At 34.0% G+C, this 20192-nt stretch overlaps 1 protein-coding gene across 2 annotated transcripts; it reads right to left on the bottom strand.

Annotated features, from left to right (window-relative positions):
* On the bottom strand, positions 1–12408 carry LOC130803559 (M phase phosphoprotein 10). Of its 2 annotated transcripts, XM_057667727.1 has the most exons (13): positions 11480–12408; positions 11164–11219; positions 10251–10461; positions 10058–10168; positions 9828–9965; positions 8822–8890; positions 8680–8721; positions 8450–8518; positions 1099–1170; positions 954–1007; positions 730–871; positions 442–504; positions 1–359 (listed from the first exon to the last, which is right to left on the bottom strand). In XM_057667727.1, the coding sequence occupies exons 1-13, from the start codon at positions 12218–12220 to the stop codon at positions 340–342; spliced, it is 1788 nt and encodes a 595-aa protein (XP_057523710.1). In that variant the 5' UTR covers positions 12221–12408; the 3' UTR covers positions 1–339. The 2 variants fall into 2 exon arrangements, with proteins under 2 accessions (XP_057523710.1, XP_057523717.1); XM_057667734.1 differs by lacking the exon at positions 1099–1170 and having other exon boundaries at positions 954–1046; positions 11480–12396.
* Positions 12409–20192: the final 7784 nt, after the last annotated feature.

The raw sequence follows: 20192 nt of genomic DNA, 5'->3' as shown, positions 1-20192 counted from the left end.
TTAACGAGAACCATTGTCTATATAGAGCTCCCATCTTATACATGAGAAATATCAAAATATGAACTATCAATACATTTCCAGAAAATGCTATAAAAAAAAAACCCTCCAAAATTGCGCATGACGCTCTTAAACAAATAATTATTTGTTCATACCCTTGCACAGGTGAGAAACCAGAGCACTGCTTTATGTGGCTTCAACTAGTCGCGAATGCTGCCTCGATAATAAAGAATTAGGGTCGGCATGTCTATGGAAGATTGATTTTGTGAACCGTGTACAATCGACAGTTAAACATGGCTATATCTTAATGAATCATTTTGAAGTCTAAGCAGATTGCTATTCCTATTGCCATTGTTCCTTGCCTGCACAGATACGAGCAAATGTCGGTTAAATACTCTGCAACACTTTGTTATCTCAATTGGACCAATCACTTGCTAAAGTTACCTTCCGCATTAGTTTGAGATGGTTTATCAACTGCTTTTCTTGCTGTCCTTTTCGCGTTTATAGCTAAAATTCGCAAAATCCAAGTAAGAACATATTACATGTTAATATCCCAAACAAAAGTCCTCTTAATAAATTTAGTATAATAAAATTTGAACTTTTCCTTCTCACCCTCGAGATAACAATCCAAAGAGCAAACATTGGTGAGGTGAAATTAAGAATTTCGTAGCGACCGAGGGAGAATGCCACAAAGGGGCAGCATAAAAAACATTGGAAATTATTATTTAGTACCTTTGAATTTTCTCTTCTTCTTGGCTCTTCGTTTCTTCCTGTCATCCTTTGTTAACTCATTTTCCTCTTTGATATTTCCTTTTCCAGAAAACACTTCTTCAGGTGCAAGCATAGCTGCATCTGAAACAGCTATTGGGGCAATCTGTGCAGGGAAACCAGATAACAGTAAGCGCCAAGTCAACGTAAAACTTAAGAACATACAAAACAGGTGGCAAAACTTCTACCTCTTCCATGGCTAAAGCAGGAACATTGTTCTGAATAGACATGTCTTCAATAACCTGTACGGCCAATTGATGATTAAAGACAGGAAACTCGGCCTACAGAAGAAAGGAGGGGTTAGACAGTAGAATAGAGCCAAAAGAAACATACCGGCTTGGGAGCAAAATGAAAGTGGGAAAGTGCATCCAGCTTCAGGCACAATCTTTCAAACAGATCACTAGCCTGAGAAAAAAACAATAATTGACCATAATCACTATAAGAAGTTGGAAATCATCAGGAAGGACTAAGGAGCAGGCCAATATAGGTGAGTATTTACTGAGAAAGAGATTTAAATCTTAAATCAAACACTTAATTGAAGTGAAATGACATTAATACATCACCAAACCCTACAAACCCATTAAAAAGGTAATATATAGTACTAGTATAGAAACTCGCACAAAGTTGTTAGTATAAAAGTTTATATAAATATAAAATAGATAGAGAATTTTAGAATATATAGTGTTCTTAATAGAAAAAGTTGGTTATTAATATAAGTATTATTAAAGTTCTCATACTTTTTAAGGCATATGATAATCTTCTAACCATGTTATCATCATGATTCTTATTCATTCTCAAAATAATTTTTGATTATCATGTATATTTTGTTTCGTGATGAAATATTTTAGAAATTAAAATTTTTATGAAGAAACTTTATTAATTAGCAAATATTTCAACATAAAAAAGCAAATATATATTCTTATAAACTTTAATTGAAAATCTTATGCAATTACTTTTAAATTCAAAAAAAATAATATTCCAAAAAAATTTAAAAGATATCTAATTAGGATATACTACTCATATATGTTAAGAAATAAGTTGACGTTAACTTTGGTAAGAATTATTACATTTGGCAAGTTACAATAAGAATGCCATGTGGAATTTTACAATCTTTTTATTAGATTGTATGATATGATGATTGTGTGATTGTAGATGAGATTAAAAGAATAAGAGTGGGACCATTGATAAAAAAGAAAAGAGTGTAAAATCACTGGGACAAATTAAAATGGAAAGTGGTGCAAAACGAGAGGGACCGAGGAAATATTTGCTATTACTATCACATTATACCACAGTAGTATAGTATGCACGGATGTGTGAGAATGGAGATGTATATAAAATTGATTTTAAAGTGATGCAATTATATATATCCTTATATGCAAGAATATAAAATATCATATGATATATCATCATCATCCTACCTAGTGTATCCCGCTCATAGAAAAAAACTATGGACAGGGTTTGGAGAGGGAAGGACGGCGACAACTCATACCCATAAAGGAGAGCGCGGCCAAATGAGTCCCCCGGCTCGAGCAAGATACGGAGACATAGCTACACGAGAAAGATAAATAAAGGCCTAATACTAAGGAACACAAAGAGGTAACCTACGAGGACACCAATATTCTAAAACATGTATATGGCGCCTCCAACTACCCCTATCCCTAGTCAGCCCTCGGAGAGGTTTAACTCACGTAAGTCAACTTTTATTTGTTCATCCAAAGTTCTCCTGGGTGTTCCTCGACTCCTCTTACCCTCTATTATAATGCTTTCTACCCTCCTCACAGGGGCGGCGAGAGTCTTTCTCTGCACATGTCCAAACCATCTCAATCTATTTTCGTGCATTTTCCCAGAAACAGAAATAGGGGCTACCCCTAGTTTGTCCATAAACTCTTGATTCCTAATTCGATCCATCAATGTGTGCCCACACATCCACCTCAGCATACGCATTTCTGTAACTTCCATCTTATGTTCAAAAATCTTCTTTACAGGCCAACATTCGGTCCCATATAACAAAGCAGGCCTGATTATCGTCCGGTAGAATTTTCCTTTAAACTTGCTTGGGAATTTCCTATCACACAGCACCGCGGTGGCTGCTCGCCACTTGAGCCAACCCGCTTGAATACGATGATTTACATCTCCGCCAATCTCCCCATCCCTTTGAATGATCGATCCCAAATACTTGTACTTGGTCGTACCTTTAACAACTGTTTTACCAATGGACACCTTTGGTTCACCTACCGGTGTTGTCCCACTTCTCCTATGGTAATATCACTCGTTGACCCATTTTCCAGTGGTTTTTGGACGTCAGAAATATGATTAACCTCTTCCTTTGGCCCCCTAAACTCATTGAGTAGCTGAGAGAAATACTGGAGCCATCTAGTTTTGATGTCCTCTTGTCTCAAGAGAACTTGTCCTCCCTCATCCTTGATGTATTTCACTGCCTCTAAGTCTTGCCGCTGCCTCGACCTAGTCCTTACCAACTTAAAAATCTGCTTCTTCCCCTCTTTGATATCAAGTTTCGGATACAAGTCCTCATAACTACGGTTTTTTGCCTCCGTTATCGCTTTCTTTGCCGCCCGCTTTGCTTCTTTATAGCTCACTCTCTTTCGTATCCTATCCTCCTCTTCCGTGCATGCCATAAGTTCTTTAAATCTCTTGTTTTTATCCTTTATCTTCTTTACAACCTCCTCGTTCCACCACCACGACTCTTTGAACACTTTTGGTTTACCCGACGACACCCCCAAGGTCTTCATTGCCACTTTTCTAATGGTTTTAGCCATGTTCACCCACATTTCATTCGCATCCTCTGACTGACTTGGGAAGCCCAATAAACTTATCTTGCTTGACAGGGTTGTGACCATATCCCCTTTTGAGTCTCCCCCACATGATCTTTCCTACCCATCCTGAAAACCAGATTTAAAAGCCTATGTTGGGTGGGCATCTCTGTACCCAACACCACCTTACAATCCAAGTATGAGGTCCGATCTCCCTTGCGCATTAAGAAATAATCAACTTGGGTTGCATGCCCGCCGCTCTTATATGTGGTCAAATGCTCATCTTTATTCCTAAAGATCGAGTTTGCTATAACCAATTCTTTTGCTAGCGCAAAATCCAGCAAATTCTCCTCACTTTCATTCCTTGTCCCCAAACCAAACCGTCCATGTACCAAGTAATAGTTGTCTGCATCTCTGCCTATATGTCCGTTAGTCTCCTCCTAAGAAAACTTTCTCATCCTCCGGGATAGTTCTCATGAGGTCTCCTAGGTTATCCCAGAACTCGCACTTCACCTGCTCATCAAGACCAACTTGAGGCCCGTATGCACTGATAATGGATGCTTTAGGATATCATTAGACACTAGGATGCCAACCCCGTTACGTCTGCCGTCCAGACTTGCCTACCACAACTTATATCCTTTTATACCTTTTGCTTTTTGCCCCTTCCACCTAGTCTCTTGTACACACGCTACATGAATCCTGTATTTAGAAAGCTCATTGGCCAACTCCAACGACTTGGCTTCTAGGGTACCTATGTTCCAAGTCCCCACTCTTAGTTCTAGATCCTGCTTATGTTGCCCCCCCTGACCCTCTCCTCAGACCTGACCTCAGGTGCCATAATTACTTCTTAACTCTATATTCAGCTACTACTGACTAAGATTAAAGGTTACAGTCAAGTCAACTAACAGAGATCAATACAACAAACAAAAGATACACTAAATAACTAAGTAAATAAACAATCCTTTCAAACGAATGAGAACACTCCAAGATATGATAACAGATCAAAGGATAATAGACCACTCCTATTTGAAACCCTAACCCTTAGATTTTTCAATTCCGACAAAACAACAGATCCTTGAAACAAAACATACGCAAAGCAAAAAAACAATCAGTAAAACACGCGGAAAAAAAAGCTGAATAATTAAAATTCCAGGAAAAAAAGATCTAAGAAAAAACAAAGCACGAAAAAAGGAGGGCAAACCCTAGAGAAACCAAACCTTTCACCTCGGAAAACTGGATTCGGAGGCAACAATAAACCAAAGATCTTACCAGAGATTTTGAAGAACAGAACAGAACGAAAATCAGCAAGAAATCGTGAGTGTATTGTCGATTTTTCTCTAAGATTCACCAAAAAACCCAGTTCAAAAACTTCAGATCCTGATTTAAAATGTATGCGCCTTAATTTGGTCCAATAACAGCGAAAATGCAGGTAGAAGGTGAGAAGAAAAACGTTTGATTTCAACTACTGGATATCTATTTGAATGCCAGAAGAGAACTAACAAAAGACCTTTCGAAAACACAAACACAAACAAAAGACTACCCAAACCTTTCAAAAACCCTTTGAAGTCAAAAAAAAAAAAATCACGAACAGACGAATATGAATCTGCAAGAACGCCCTTCTGAAATTCCACGAACCCAGGATTGAAACTTTCAAGAAAACCCACTTACCTTGAATGAATTTACGGAGAATGCTTGAACTTTTTCGATTTGGAGGATTAATTAACATTTAAAAGTTTAGTTTTTTAGACGGTTTTGTAAAATATCATATGATATAATTAACATTTAAAAGTTCAGTCTTTTAGACGGTTTTGTAAACAAGTCGCTAGAATGAATATCTTATTTGAGCTATTTCGCCTTAACTGATTTACTTGATTATCAATGATTTTTCAATCAATTCATATTAAATCTTCTAATTTATGAATAAACATTATTCATGCAAATCTTTTTAAATAATTAGGAATTAGATCTGCCAATTACCATAAAAAATTATGAAAATATTAAAATTTTTCAAAACTATATTTGATAACAGCTACGTTAAGAAGATTTAAAAGCATGTGATAATTATAATCAATATCTTTACCTAAAATGAATTTCTCTTTTACTTATTAAATGACACTATAAAGCAATCAAAATACATCAAATTCTAATTTTGGTATTATACAAGTGTTGAAATAATTTCATACAAATACTCCACCTATTTAAGTTCAAATCATTAAGGTATAATTAATTTATAACGTTTTAAATTGTTTTTTGGCATAGATTGACGAATTCTGCAATAAAATGTGCAATGTAATCATTTATCATCCATTAAAATTTCTCCATATATCAATGTTCTTAGAGAATAACTTTTATCATTCCTCAGCTTCTTTATTAGTTTTTATGATTTTGCTTTTGGGATTAGCATGATATAGATAATCCGTGTTGGCAACAAGTTTAATAAGAAAGTGTTTAATATATAAATGCATGTGTTTGTGCAACATCCCTCCCCCCTCTTAAAAAAACCATTCATCTCTTCTCAATTTAGAAGATATTTTTCCCTCTTTTCGGTAAAAATTTACTAGCCAACCCAAATAAAAAAAAGGGAGGAGAAAGATAATTTTTTAGTGGACAAGTGAGCAACAATAAACTAACAACTAAAGTAGATGCATATTATTTTCAGGCAAAGAAAAGAAAAACAAAAAGATATTCACCCTATTTTCTCTATATATCAATCTCTTACACATAAATACATGTACATATATACACTTCTCACCCATGATGTATAATAATAAGTATAGCTGGTCCTACCACAATGTTAAATCCTTAATCCCACAATGTGAACGATTTGTTTCAACAAGGAGAATTGTCACTAACAAATTTATTTTATTCAAGTTCTTCTAATTCTGATTTACAACTAACAAAATCATTTCAATGACCATTTTACATATATTCTCTTTCACTATTCATATCTAATATGTTTCTAATGCTATTGAAAATTCCAATATTTTATATCATTTTTCTCGTTATTTAAGTCATTTTCAACCTACTTCTCATGATAGGAAAAACTAATGTATACTTTTGCCCCATGATGACTTCACTTTCTTATTGAATTTCACACTTAATTTTGTCTTGTCCCTGAATAGGAAAAATTAATATCAGTAATCCAACTATGGGCAGTCTTTTATGACATATGGAATTTTGGGTTTTACCCAACTATAAATCGAATTTGACAAGAATGGAATTGAGATGTTCACATGCAAAAGTACTGCTTTTAGTAATTTTAATATGGTTTGTGGTTATGTACAACTATATTGAAAAATCACCCGAATACTAATAAAGAACATTGGCTCTTAAACAAATGAATCTCATAGACTTTGTTCCTTGAGAACTAAACAAACTAAAGATTTTGAAAATAATGAGACATTCATGAGATCTGATGGCGAAGAACTATATTTAATTATTTTAGTATGGTCTGTGGTTATATTAAAGGTAGTACGAATATCACAAAAAAAAAAAACACTTCAATTCGTGTTACATATAACGTCTCTAACCTTGGTAACTCACAAAGACTACGATCCTAAAAAAGTGAGCACACTAAAGCTAATGCTTAGGGTTAAAATTTTAGCAAGGCAAAAAGGGAAAACTCACATAGTGAAAGTGTGAGCACAAGGAAGCTCACAAAGCTTTTCCAAATTATAATGGATAAAATGTTTTTGGATTCATTATATGTGAGTGTTTTCACTATCTTATGCCAATTGCACAACCAAATTTCACCTTTCCGTCTTAGACACTAGCAAGGGATCATTTTCTGCATTAGAAAAAGAAGTATGAAAAGCTATTCCACCAAGTATGCTCCCCGTATTTGTCTCCAAATGGACAATAGGCCATTAGTCAATTTAACCACTCATCATCGATTGAATTGCTAGCTTGAATGGAGTATCCCAAGGCTGTTCATCATAGCGGTTAACAATGTTAGCTCAAATGATGCGGGCATTAGTATTTGGTGAGGATATTTTAAAGTAGCAAAGGTGGTACAGTTTTGGATGGTGAAGTTGAGCATATCCCGTCTGCTCCTCACATTCTTAATCTCATTGTGACTTGAGATGAAAGGTTTACAAGAATAAAATGATTGAGTTTCAAAAATAGCGATGTATGTGAGGTTTATTAGATCTTTACCTACAAAAACACAAAGTTAATGGATTGCAAAGCGTCTTTTGAGCTTAGATGTTCGAAATTCCAATTACCTAATGCTAGTAAATACTTAGATTTATTGCAAATTTTTGATCAATTCTTTCCGCCCATTCATGAATCCCTATTGTCCGAAGAGTGCATTATACCCATGGCCGCTTGGCCAGTGGAGGGGGCTCCTCCGTTGTAGGTAACTGGGAAACTTGAATCTACAAACCCCGAGGAAAGGTTTAATCAAGTTGAATCATCTAAGGTGGTTGATCAAAGTTGAGTCAATGATGCATTATGTATTTCTATCACTGATGAATGGAATTTGGGATCGGTGTTGTTTTTATAGAGAATACATTTGAAATTTTTGACACCAGATATCTGATGTTTGCATAACTAGACTTCCAAACTAGTTGATGTATTCCACTCACAATATTATCATTCCAAACTCCACTCAAAAGTCATGATAATAAATATTACCTTAAGAATCAAGACTGCTGTAATTATGTTTCATGTAACTAGGATAACTCTTACCCTCCAAACATTCACATGGAAACATCAAGTCATATGCATCCTAATCACTAAGCAGAAAGGAAATCAGGTTAAAAAAGAAGAAAAGTATATTAATAAAGTGAGGGTAAGGAAGAAATTGCAACCCCTTGTTTACAAAAGCACAACCAAGAGCAAATTTAAACAACGAAGAGCATAGAAGAACAGTTGACTGAGCAAATTAGAAGTAGGTACTAAATCATGCATACCTCCTTTTTCAATCCATCATTTACAGACAAGGGAGCCGAAATAAGGCCAGTTTGCTGAGCATAGTCTTCCTGGAAATATTCATTAAAGTGTCTCATAAGAAGTGGAATCTCTTTAGAACAGGTTTGGTCAAGCGTCATATACAATTTTTAAAAAAAGTACAAGGGTTTGCTCAAGCGTCATATACAATTAAACAGTTTCAGAAACATAGCATTCATCAACAAGACCTAACCTCGTAAATTTCAGCAAGGCCTTTCTTGCTCTTATTATCATCCTGCAAATGCACAGAAGATATGCAGCTCAGTTGCAAAGCAAAAAATAACTACAAATAATCTTTGAGAAAATCTAGGGTATGAATAGGTAAAAAAACAAACCAGCTCTTTAGTTTCTCTGGGAGGTGCAGACAGAAGTTTAGGAGCCCTTTGAACATCATCAAAACGTCCCTGAAACACAAAACGTAAGTGCTTAGGACAACCAATAAGCAACCAACAAATGAGGATTTCAATAGTGCGCAAGGGACCAGATGAAACATGGTATATAGAGCACAGAGAGACAACTTCACATTAAACAAATCATATCAAAAATAACTCCAGATAAACAAAAGTACAGATTCATAATAATCATTATAATATAGAGTTCCAACGACAATGCTAAAGCCATAATCCTACAATAAAGGGTCGGCTACATGAATCAAATCAACATGAGACATTCGCCACTAACAAAACTATACCCTATTAGCTTGAGTGTATAAGAAGAAAATTTCTGCAAATGTATAAAAATTCTTGAAAATGTATAAACATAGTAGCATTGCTTGCGTTTCTTTCAGTTGGGACTAGGGAGTCTCCTAAGTCCCAAGGTTATGTATATCTCAGATGAATTATAACTAACACTCAATAGTCATTTATATAATACTGGTGAAGGGCTTGGGTACACGTCTAGGTATCAGATGCAGGCGTTTCTGAAAAACTTTACAAGTTTTCAGTACACATGAAGGGGCAAGTCTCCATAAACATGTAATCTGCTGTTAGGATCTGCAAGCTTCTGGTGAATTCAAACCAGGTAACAAACAGTTTCACTAATTTTTGAAACAATCATGTTCTGTCCTCTTCAATCAACCATTCTCAATCGTTAATGAGGTTACAAATCCAATCGTCCGATTTTATAATAGAAGTTTCAGTTTCAAAAACACTCGTACACAGCAAGTATACTGACGATTCCTCAGCAGAATTGCAGATACTAATTAACTAATGTTTATTACTTCAGCATTCAATTTTGTAACAAGTACATCAAATTATAAAAGATAATCTATCAAAAAAAATCAAAAAAAAATATTAAAACAAAATTTTGCCAAAATATGAAACCAAACTCAGAAAATATTACCTCAACTATTCTTTTCTTTATAATTTCTTCTAGAGATGCAGTCACCTCTTCTGTTATGACAGGAGGAGGTCTAACATTGTGCTCAAAATCAAGGTCGACTTCCAATGCACTATCCATCGGCCTCTTGGACGCAGATATCTATTCAGAATAACCAGACAGATGAATGCCTAAAAATGACAGAACTAGGTTACATAACATCAATTCTAATATGTAGAATCCAAAGTAATTACCTCTCCCAGCATTGTCCAATCTTTTGGAGCCAAGTTTTCAGCTTCCATTTGTTTTATTTTTTCTTGCAACTTTTCACGCTCCCTCTCATAAGTAGACAAGTTTCCCTTGTTCTACAAAAATGATAGCAAAAGTATATTATTAACAATAAATACATAATGAGACATTTCACAAACAACATAACATTTCAAATACCTGTTTGTCATTGTCATCATCCATCTCTGAATCAGCATCATCTTTATCCTCCATCTCAGAATCATCAGCACTATCAACATTTTCAGCCTTCATCTTCGAATCCTTAGCATAACGAACATTTTCAACCTCCATCTCCCAGTCATCAGACCTGTCTGCACGTTTCTGTTTTCTTTTCGATACTTTCTTCTCAGGGACAAAGAAATCTTCATATCTAAAAGTGTGAAATGCAGACTTAAGGCACAGCCAACAATTATATAGCATGGAATCGAGGATCATAACAGGTGCAACAGTTATGCTAACAATACATATAGCACATAGATGTATATAGTAAGGTGCAACGGTTATGTTAACTACACTTATATCACATGAATTAGCCCGGTGGTGGAGGCGTCCATACGGGATTTCATTGATTTCATTCACTTTGGCTAATAATCAATCAAACACATCGATGAACATCTTTTCTAACATTATGAATGAAAATTTCATAAATGTTAATCCAATTCCAAGGCCAATGAAAATTCCCTGAATTAGCAAACTGCAGAAAACGTCAATATTTTTATGAACAAGCAAAAATATTTGATAAGTAGATAAAGGCGGTTGTTATAATATAATCAACGACAAAAAAAAAAAAGCTCGTCAACACCTCATGAGCATTACAAAGGGAGCAGTTGAGGAACACAACATTCCGCAAATACAATAATTTCACAGATCTCTGGTAATATCATAATCAATATAACTAATATGAGCGATTCATAAAACCAATTCAGTTAAACATTAATATAGTAAGAGTGTAAGACCATTGGTTCCATACAAGTTCAGACATTCTTTTATGAATTGCCAACATTTTTGACCTATTTCTAAAAGGGTAAATATTCTATATATACACACAAAATAGTAGAGGAAACATAAGAACCTGATGTTTTCTTCAAAATCATCTTCATCGCCAGCATCTTCCCCGAACATAAGAAGCTACATGATAAACAAGCTAGTAAGATAAAAAAAAAAAAAAAACATGTTACCAACTCAAACAAAATGTATCAGAATCCTAGTTCTAGAGATAGAAAAAACATGTAAACTAATATGCTACCTAATTTGTTATAAGGATCCAATTTGCCCAATGGCCTATATTCGCATATTTTAATTCACAATTACCATGGGCATTAATGAATTAACACAATAAAAACAGACATATAAAAAAAATAAAAATAAAAATAAAAAAAACTTCTCACCTCATCACCATCTTCATCCCCCTCCTCATTTTCATCCTCAGCATCATCGTCGTCATCTTCTTCAATATTATCCCTTTGCTTCTTCTTCTTACCCTTTTTATCCTTTTTCTTCTCAGACCCATATTCCCTTTCCTCCTCTTTGACTAAATACTTCTCCAATTCCTTAATCTTCAAAAAATCATCTTCAACCTCAGGCACCCCATCATCATCCTCTTCAGCCTCGTCTTCGTCCTCATCTTCATCCTCATCCTCATCCTCATCCTCATCCTCATCAGAATCCTCATCATCTTCCAAACCCTCTAACTCCCCATTTTCTTTTTCCTCATCTTCAAAATCATCACTAAACTTATCAAATTTCTCACTGTCTTCTCCCAAACTCACCTCCCCATTTTTCTCAATTTCTCTATCCAACACCCCATTAGCATCAGAAACCCTAAAAAGTTTCAAAATTTGATCTGAATTTTTCTCAAAACGCCTGATTTCTCTTTGCAGAGAAGTAAGCAAAGGCTGAGATTGAAGGTCAATTTGTTGCCAAATCTGCTCAGCATCAAAACCATCAGTAAGAAGCTTATCAAAAGGGGATTTTGGAGTGTATGGTTTAAGGGAAGTAAAAAGATATTGAGAAGCTATGCGGGTGGAATAAGAAAGGTCGGAATTTGGTGCAAGAAATAACGGTGGGTCTGTTGATTTAAGCTTGTATATGGCTTCAAGACCTGCTTTTTCTTCTTCTGGTGCAGCCATTGTTGATAGTATTGAGTTCTATTCGAATTTCTTTTCAATTAAATTTTGTGTTCTTGTTGTGTGTGTTTTTTTTTTTTGAGTACGAGGAATTGGAGGTTTAGGGTTTATGTTTGGTGCTGAGGTTTGAGATTTATGTTCCTGTTCACTATTCAAAATAAAAGCTGCGGGTTCGCAACTCTATAAAAGAAATTAGAAACTAAAATTTTCTAAACTCGAAGGGAGGGACGGTCTTGTACTAAAACTGTTTATACGGTTTGATCTAAAAGTCAAAAATTGTAAAATAAAAATGACATTTTTCTAAATTTGAAAAAAAAAATTTAATTTTAACGTTAAAAGTATTAATTTTTATCTTAAATGTATTAGTTTAAACTTAAAGTAAATCTTAATAGATCAATTAAAATAAAACTTTTTAATTTTCACTTATAAGTGATCTATTTTAACGTTAAACTGATCAATTTCTACCTAAATATGATTTTTTTTTGCAATTTCAGTATAAAGATAATAAAATGATTTTATTCAATGGATGTTAAACAACAAATGAATGATCAATAACACTATCAATTATAGTGGTAAAACATTGCACAGTACAAGTACTCTTATTTGATGCAACATGATGGTTCTAATGGAACGTAAGAGTGAGTACTTATACTCTTTAATGATCGATCAATAATAGTAATATTGATCTTCCCCCAACAATTTATGTTCATAATGGACTTGGAAATATAATTGTAGGTGTAGTATTTGCATACCGTGAATATGAAAGCGCAGAAAGTGTCGATCTCAAGTTATGTTTGTTAATTAATTCAATAAATGTTCTTGGAAATGATGAAGAATTATGATGAAGAATTCATGGCTGTTTTTTTATTAAAAAAATTCAATTTTGATCTAAAAATAGTCAATTCAGACTTTATATTGATCAATTATGAAGTTATAACTTATAAAAAAATTAATTTTGACCTTAAAGGTATCAACTATAACCTTGAATAGATCAAATACCGAACGTATATTGAGAAAAAAATATAATTGGACTAATTGGACTATATGTCTCATATTGTGACCGTCACTCCCAAGAGCGCCTGTTTTCTAAAAATATTCATTAAGTGATAAATCGATACTATTATAGGCAGATCCTGGCCTAGGTTATAGGTACAAACATAGACCTTGCTTCGCCCAATATATTAGATAACCAATACAACCCTATTTTCTACCGATATAACATGTTGATTTTTTACCACTAATTTTTTGTTAAAACCGTCTCACTGCGATACGGCTTATATTAAGTTGGCCCAAATTATAATTTGTCTTATTTTAGAAAAAAGATAAAATCAAAATATTAAAGAAATATTTAACACACATTCTCATGAAAGATGACCATCTTTAATAGACTGACCCAATTAGGTTTCTTTAAAAAAACGAAAAATTTTGTTAAAAAAAAAAGAAAAAATTATTTTGAATAATCTGGCCTTTTGACAATCAGTTCTGAATTACCCCTACTATTTAAGGGATATCTATAAGGTCTAATATTCACAAGTGTAACCTCGGAGGGGGAAGATGAGTATGATCTAATAATACATCCCTATATTCCTCCTTCAATTTCTATAATTCTTAGTGTTCATCATCTTGTATATTGTTTAGCTGTAAACTATTTAATTGAATTCCTAAATCCCTCACTTAGATAAAACATATTTAGGGAGCCCCACTTAACATCTTACAACAAGGTTGCTTCTTGAGTACTTGTGAATTTTTTGGTGGAATTCCCTTTAAAGAAACCATATTTCCCTTAGAATGAAATTCCATCACTAACTTTTCAAAATCCCACTTAATCTACCCTAGATTTCTTAACCAATGTACTCCTAAAACCATATCACATCCTCCTTAAGTAATCATTAATGTTTTAGCTTCAAAACTACACCTACACATTTGCAAAGAAAACTTCTAGTGTAACTGATTGAAGGTCAGTTTACTCTATCTCACAACCCACTTTCTTAGCTAAGGACAAGCCTAGGAAGTTGTGAGTACTTTCAAAATCGATGAGAATATGAATTGGATTATGGACCCTTTTGGTAGGTGGTAATGAAATTATAGGAATGAAATTGAGTAATGGTAACAAAAATGAAGGAATGGAAATGAGTTATGATGATAGAAATTCATTCATTTGGTATGCATCATAAAGAAGTGGTAATGGAAAGACACATTCCATTGTTGCATTTGGTTGCTAGTAATGAGAAAAAGAATTATTCCATCAACCCCCAACTTACTAAATTTGTGAAGTAGCAATTTAGGAATTGATTTCTTAGACCTTGAAGAAGAAAAAAAACAAATAATTATATAATCAACAAAAAAAAGAAATTGCAAAATCAAATTAGACAAATCAAACATTTACTTTGAAATGGAATTAATATTTATTTCATTTCATCAATATTGCAATCATTTTAAATTCTACAAGTAGCTTTGAGCATCATAGTTATATTGTTTACTCAATGAACTAGGTAAAAAGGCTTAGAATAAAGTGTGTATGAGTGTGTATTACCTACTACATAGAAAAGACTAATACTTTTGCTAATCATTTCAGTAAGGCTTTGACAAACATAATCTTGGACTCATCTGGTACACTATAAAAGATCCATATTTTTTTTGTCACCCAAACCAATAACAATTGTAGTTTCGACAATCTCCATAGGTGTCAAACCTTGTAATTCACTCAAAGCCCCAAAAAGATTCGTTCTTTTTTCACCAATCTTGACATCTCATATAAATGACTTTTTCATATGATTTTATGATTGAAGTAGGCTCCTTCTCAACATCGATCAATGATGTCAATGTTGTTGCCAATCCACCAAGCTCCTTATTCTCCATTTCCCTTCTTCTCTTATGATCTCCTCGACCACTTGCCACGGTTAAAGAGCTTATAGCAACATTCTCATTTTATCAACATCATTTTTTTTCAACTTCATCATCTCCGGGCCCCTTACATAAGCTTCCATTAGCACGATCTTTGGCGTAAATCTCACATAACTTCTCATACAGAGGAAAAGGCTTACAATACAAAGCAGAAGCTCCATCTTTTCCCTAAGCATATTATCAAATACACAATTAATACAATGATAATTCATACAGGTACAACATGATTATATCCATACTTTACACCATTTTAAACATGATGAAGCAAGCCAAATGAATAAATGGACGATAGTTCTTACCTAAGCCCATCCCATGAAGACTTCCTTGTCATTGGTAACCATCTTTGCAGTATCATCCCATTCAAAACCACTAACTTGCTTCTGAATTTCAAGAATGTATTCCATTTGTCTCTTGAAAATCTTAATCTTTGATTCAATATGGAGATTACCCTTTAATCCACAGTAAGGAAATCTCTCACTCATTTTTTTCCTCAATATGTGTTTGATAAATCTATAGCCTGTGTCACACTTTCAATTTGAGTTTTGCATCTCAAGTAAAATATCCCCAAGAGCATTCTCTTCTTATAAAGTCCACATCCTCTTATTTCTTCCTCTACCTCGAATATCATCACCCATTTTTGTCTCTTTCTCAATGCAAAATCCTGTAAGAAAAAAATTCTTTATTTTCACATTATAAACACAAAAAGAAAAGAAAATCAATAGCTTTGTATTATCATTAGCATCAGTAGCAATATAATTTATAACCATTAGAAGAAAAATAAAATCAAACCACTAGCAATACATTTTATATACTTACAATCATGATTCATCCTAGAAAAAGTAGTGAATCAAATTATATATACAAAGACCATCTCTGATTTTATTTAAGAACAGATTCCATCACATTAGTTCTCTAAGTTTTATAAGAAAAGATTCCATCACATTCAAGAACAGAATCCAACACCTTATTGTTCTGTAGCTGTTGTATTTTTTTACAGAGCTTTAGGCCAATCAAGTATTGCAAAAAGAAAACTATTTAAGAACAAAGTTAAATGTTTATATCCATTATTGGTGCATCCTAGCCAAGAATGAATTATACATTTCTTGAGCTAAGGTATTTCTAAAGATAGTCCATTCATCGGATGCCTCACAAACTTGAATATAATCTCCTTCTTCATTCTCATCATTTTGTGCTTCTAGTTCCATAAAGGCTTCTAAATCAGCTTCCATGAGATCAATGTTCAGTTGTTGACGTATGAGATTATGAATACACATACAAGTTAATATAATGTCTATTTGAGTGCTATGAGGATACTTGGTCCCTTTGGCAAGAGCATGCCATCGTACTTTTAATAAACCAAAAGCACATTCTATTACATTCCCTCTTCTCCACTCATGATAAGGTGTTCTTCTATAAGGTACAAGAAATCCATCACAATGTTTATACCCTGCATCCCCAAGATAATAGTTTCCAAGGCCAAACAAAAAACAACTAGTGAGTAAAACTAAACTAGAGTACTCTTCCAACATTTGTATACACATAAGCAATTGAATTCTAACCTCTAGCAACTTTTAATCCATTATTCATATCAAAATCACTTTGAAGAACTATTCCATCAGCGACTGAACCTTCCCAACCAACCAAGACATATATAAATTGTAGATCAGGTGCACAAGCCCCTAAACATTGGTTGAGATGGTATTTTTTTTTTCTTGACTTATAACGTGCCTTATCTACTACGGGCACATTAATGTTAATCAAAGTCCCATCAATAGCGCCTACACAATTCTATAAGAAAAGGAGTATAATCTAGAAAACTTTATATAAATCATATGCTTCCCATACAAAGAAGCAAATTAACTATTACCTTGAACAATTTCCATCGTTCATATGTGCGATTCTCAGCAAATTGACTGAGGTTTCTTAAGTAATAAACTCGATAGCTTTAGCACAGCTCTTAGTACATGATTAAAATGTAAACTAATAGTTTCTCCTCAAATGCTAGTATATGAAAAAACATAGCAACCATTTCCTCCACTACCATATTCTTAGTAGCTATTAACCCTTCTACTTCACAAAACAATGAAATGGGAACATTAAAAGTCCGACGATCCATCCTAAGTTGTTCAATGCAAGCCATATCACTCTACACTATCATGCCATCTAAATGTGATAGTCTATGAATAGGATTATGTAAACTAGGTTCCCTAAACATCTTAAGCTTTTGTCTTCTTCTTGCAATGAGAATTATTTTTATCAAAATCAAGGCAATTAGTCTTCTTATTTTTCTTCGCTTCATAGCAAGCCAAAAGAATATAAATTCCTTATGCGATCATTGAAGTCGCGTCTTAGCTAGACAAATCCTAGCATAAGTAAATAATATGTTACAATAATAGCAAAATTCTTCTTATCTACATTATTAACAGAATGTATTATTAGTTATTAACAAATAAAATTTTCGTGAGATAGTAGTGAGACACAAACAGTAGCTCAAAACAAAGAGGCATATATGAAATAATTCCAATTAGAAGAATAAACCATTATTAGATTGAAGTAATTCCAATTAGAGCAATTCCACACAGAACAGAGTAATTTCAATTAGAAGAATAATCGAAGAGGCATTATGAACATATAAGATATCTAAAATTTATGTAAATGGCATTGATTAATTAAATTGATGTAGCTAATACATAGATTAATGTTCAAATTGATGTAGAGAATACTATATGACAAAAAATTTCCAATAAGATTTGAATGAAAAGATGCATCGAATAACAAATGCAATATGAATCTAAAATAAATTAAAGAATAATATGAAATTAAAGAGTAAGGAACCTGAAAACTTATAGTACAAAAGTAGAAATGTAACAGCCCTAGAAAGCATAAAGTTGAGCTAAATTAAAATCATCATAATTTGTAAATCAGCTTCAATTCTGTTAAATTTGTAGAAGAGAAGAATGTATTCCAATGATCAAGAACAATAGAACAGGTTGTATGACGATCAAAGAGTAGAATAAAACTTTGATCTTCTGTAGAGGAGATCTCGATTATATGTAGATAGTAAAGGAAACTGAATTATTACAAGGATAATTCGAAAATCTTTCTTATAGAAAAACTAACTATGAATACATACATTTAGAGGAAGATATAAAGACTAAAAAAACTTAGTCTCACTTAAACCAGAAAACAAGGCATATATATATATATACATGAAGAATAGAAGAATGAGTTTGTTATAACAACCTTTTAACAAACTCCATGCCAGCTCATCTAACATAATCTATGCCTGCTATTTTAACATCCCCCCTTAAGCTTGGGGTGGGAAACCATGCCATGCTTGGATAAGAGAAGGTTGAGTTGATTGAAGGGAAGAATTTTGGTTAGAACACCAGCAAGTTGATACTGAGTAGGCAGATACGAGAGTTGAATCAAGCCTTCCAACACTTTATCCCTAGTGAAGTGACAGTCAACCTCTATGTGCTTAGTTCTCTCATGGAAGACCGGGTTGCGAGCAATATGCAGTGCAGATTGATTGTCACAATGAAGGGTGATGGGCTTGAGATCAGTGACACCAAGTTCCTCCAAAAGCATGACAGTCCATGTGATCTTAGAGGAAGCTGAGGCCATGGCTCTATATTCTGCCTCTGAGGAAGATTTGGAAACTGTTGGTTGTTTCTTGGATTTCCAGAAAATAAGAGACTTTCCAAGTAGGAAAATGTATCCTCTGATGGATCTTCTGCTGTCTGGACAAGAAGCCCAGTCTAAGTCAGAGAAGGCTTGCTATATGAGCTGATCTGTGGCATGGACTAATGTACCCTGGCTTACTATGGAAGCTACATACTTAAGAGTGTGTTGGAGAGCTTCATAATGTGGCATTCTTGGAGACTTCATGAATTAACTGAGATGATGTACTGTGTAAGCAAGATCCGGCCTTGTATGAGTCAAGAAATTCAGCTTTCCAACTAAGCTCCTGTAATATGTAGGATCAATATACAAAGGACCCTTATCAGCAAGCAGTTTTATATTAAGGGGCAAAGGAGTGACCACACGTTTTTGTTCACTAATACCACTAAAAATCAGTAGATCCTTTATGAATTTCCTTTGAGTTAGGATAATACCTATGGGAGTGTAATTTACCTCAATTCCTAAAAAATAATGAAGATATCCAAGATCCTTTATACTAAAAATTCTGTGAAGATGGGACTTTAAATCTTGAATGCTTGTAACATCATCACTTGTTAGTATGATGTCATCAACATAAACAGCTGCCACAATTATGAGTTTACCATTCCTTTTGATGAACAAAGAGGCATCACTATGGCTTTGTGTAAAACCTTGAGTGTTCAACTCCATAACTAGCTTAGCATACCACTATCTGGATGCTTGCTTTAAACCATATAAAGACTTTTGAAGCTTACAAACTAAAGAATTAGGATTAGGAAGTCCCTCTGGGACAGTCATATAAACCTCCTCATGCAAAGTGCCATGTAAAAAAGCGTTATTTACGTCTAATTGAAACAAATCCCAATGCTTACTTGTAGCAAGAGCAATAAGGGATCTAACAAAATTCATTTTTATGACAGGGGAAAAAGTTTCCTCATAGTCCACCCTATACACCTGTGTATATCCCTTAGCAACATGTCGAGCCTTGTGCCTCTCTAATGATCCATTTGCCTTATACTTAAGTTTATACACCCATTTGCATCCTATAGGTTTCTATCCATAGGGTAATGAGACAAGCTTCCAAGTTTTGTTTTGTTGCAAAGCTTGAAGCTCATAGTTCATTGCTTGAACCCAAAGTGGATCCTTAACAGCCTATTTGTAACTTGTAGGTTCAACTAAGGTATGGTCCTGGGTGTCAAAGTTGTTGTGCAAGTCAGAGAAAGATTCAGTATTAACAAGGTTACACCAGTGTGCATTGATGGAGTCTATACTAATGTACTCTTTTAGATGTGAGGGAGGATTATGAGGTCTACTAGAACGTCTAACAACCTAACTGGAAGTGTTGTTATCCTCAGCTATGTCAGGTTCAGAGGAGTGCTCACCTTCATTAGTAGAAAGGTCAACTAGT

This window comes from Amaranthus tricolor, chromosome 2 (genome assembly GCF_026212465.1).
Source record: "Amaranthus tricolor cultivar Red isolate AtriRed21 chromosome 2, ASM2621246v1, whole genome shotgun sequence".
Classification (NCBI taxonomy): domain Eukaryota; kingdom Viridiplantae; phylum Streptophyta; class Magnoliopsida; order Caryophyllales; family Amaranthaceae; genus Amaranthus; species Amaranthus tricolor.
This window is presented reverse-complemented; position numbering and strand designations above follow the sequence as displayed.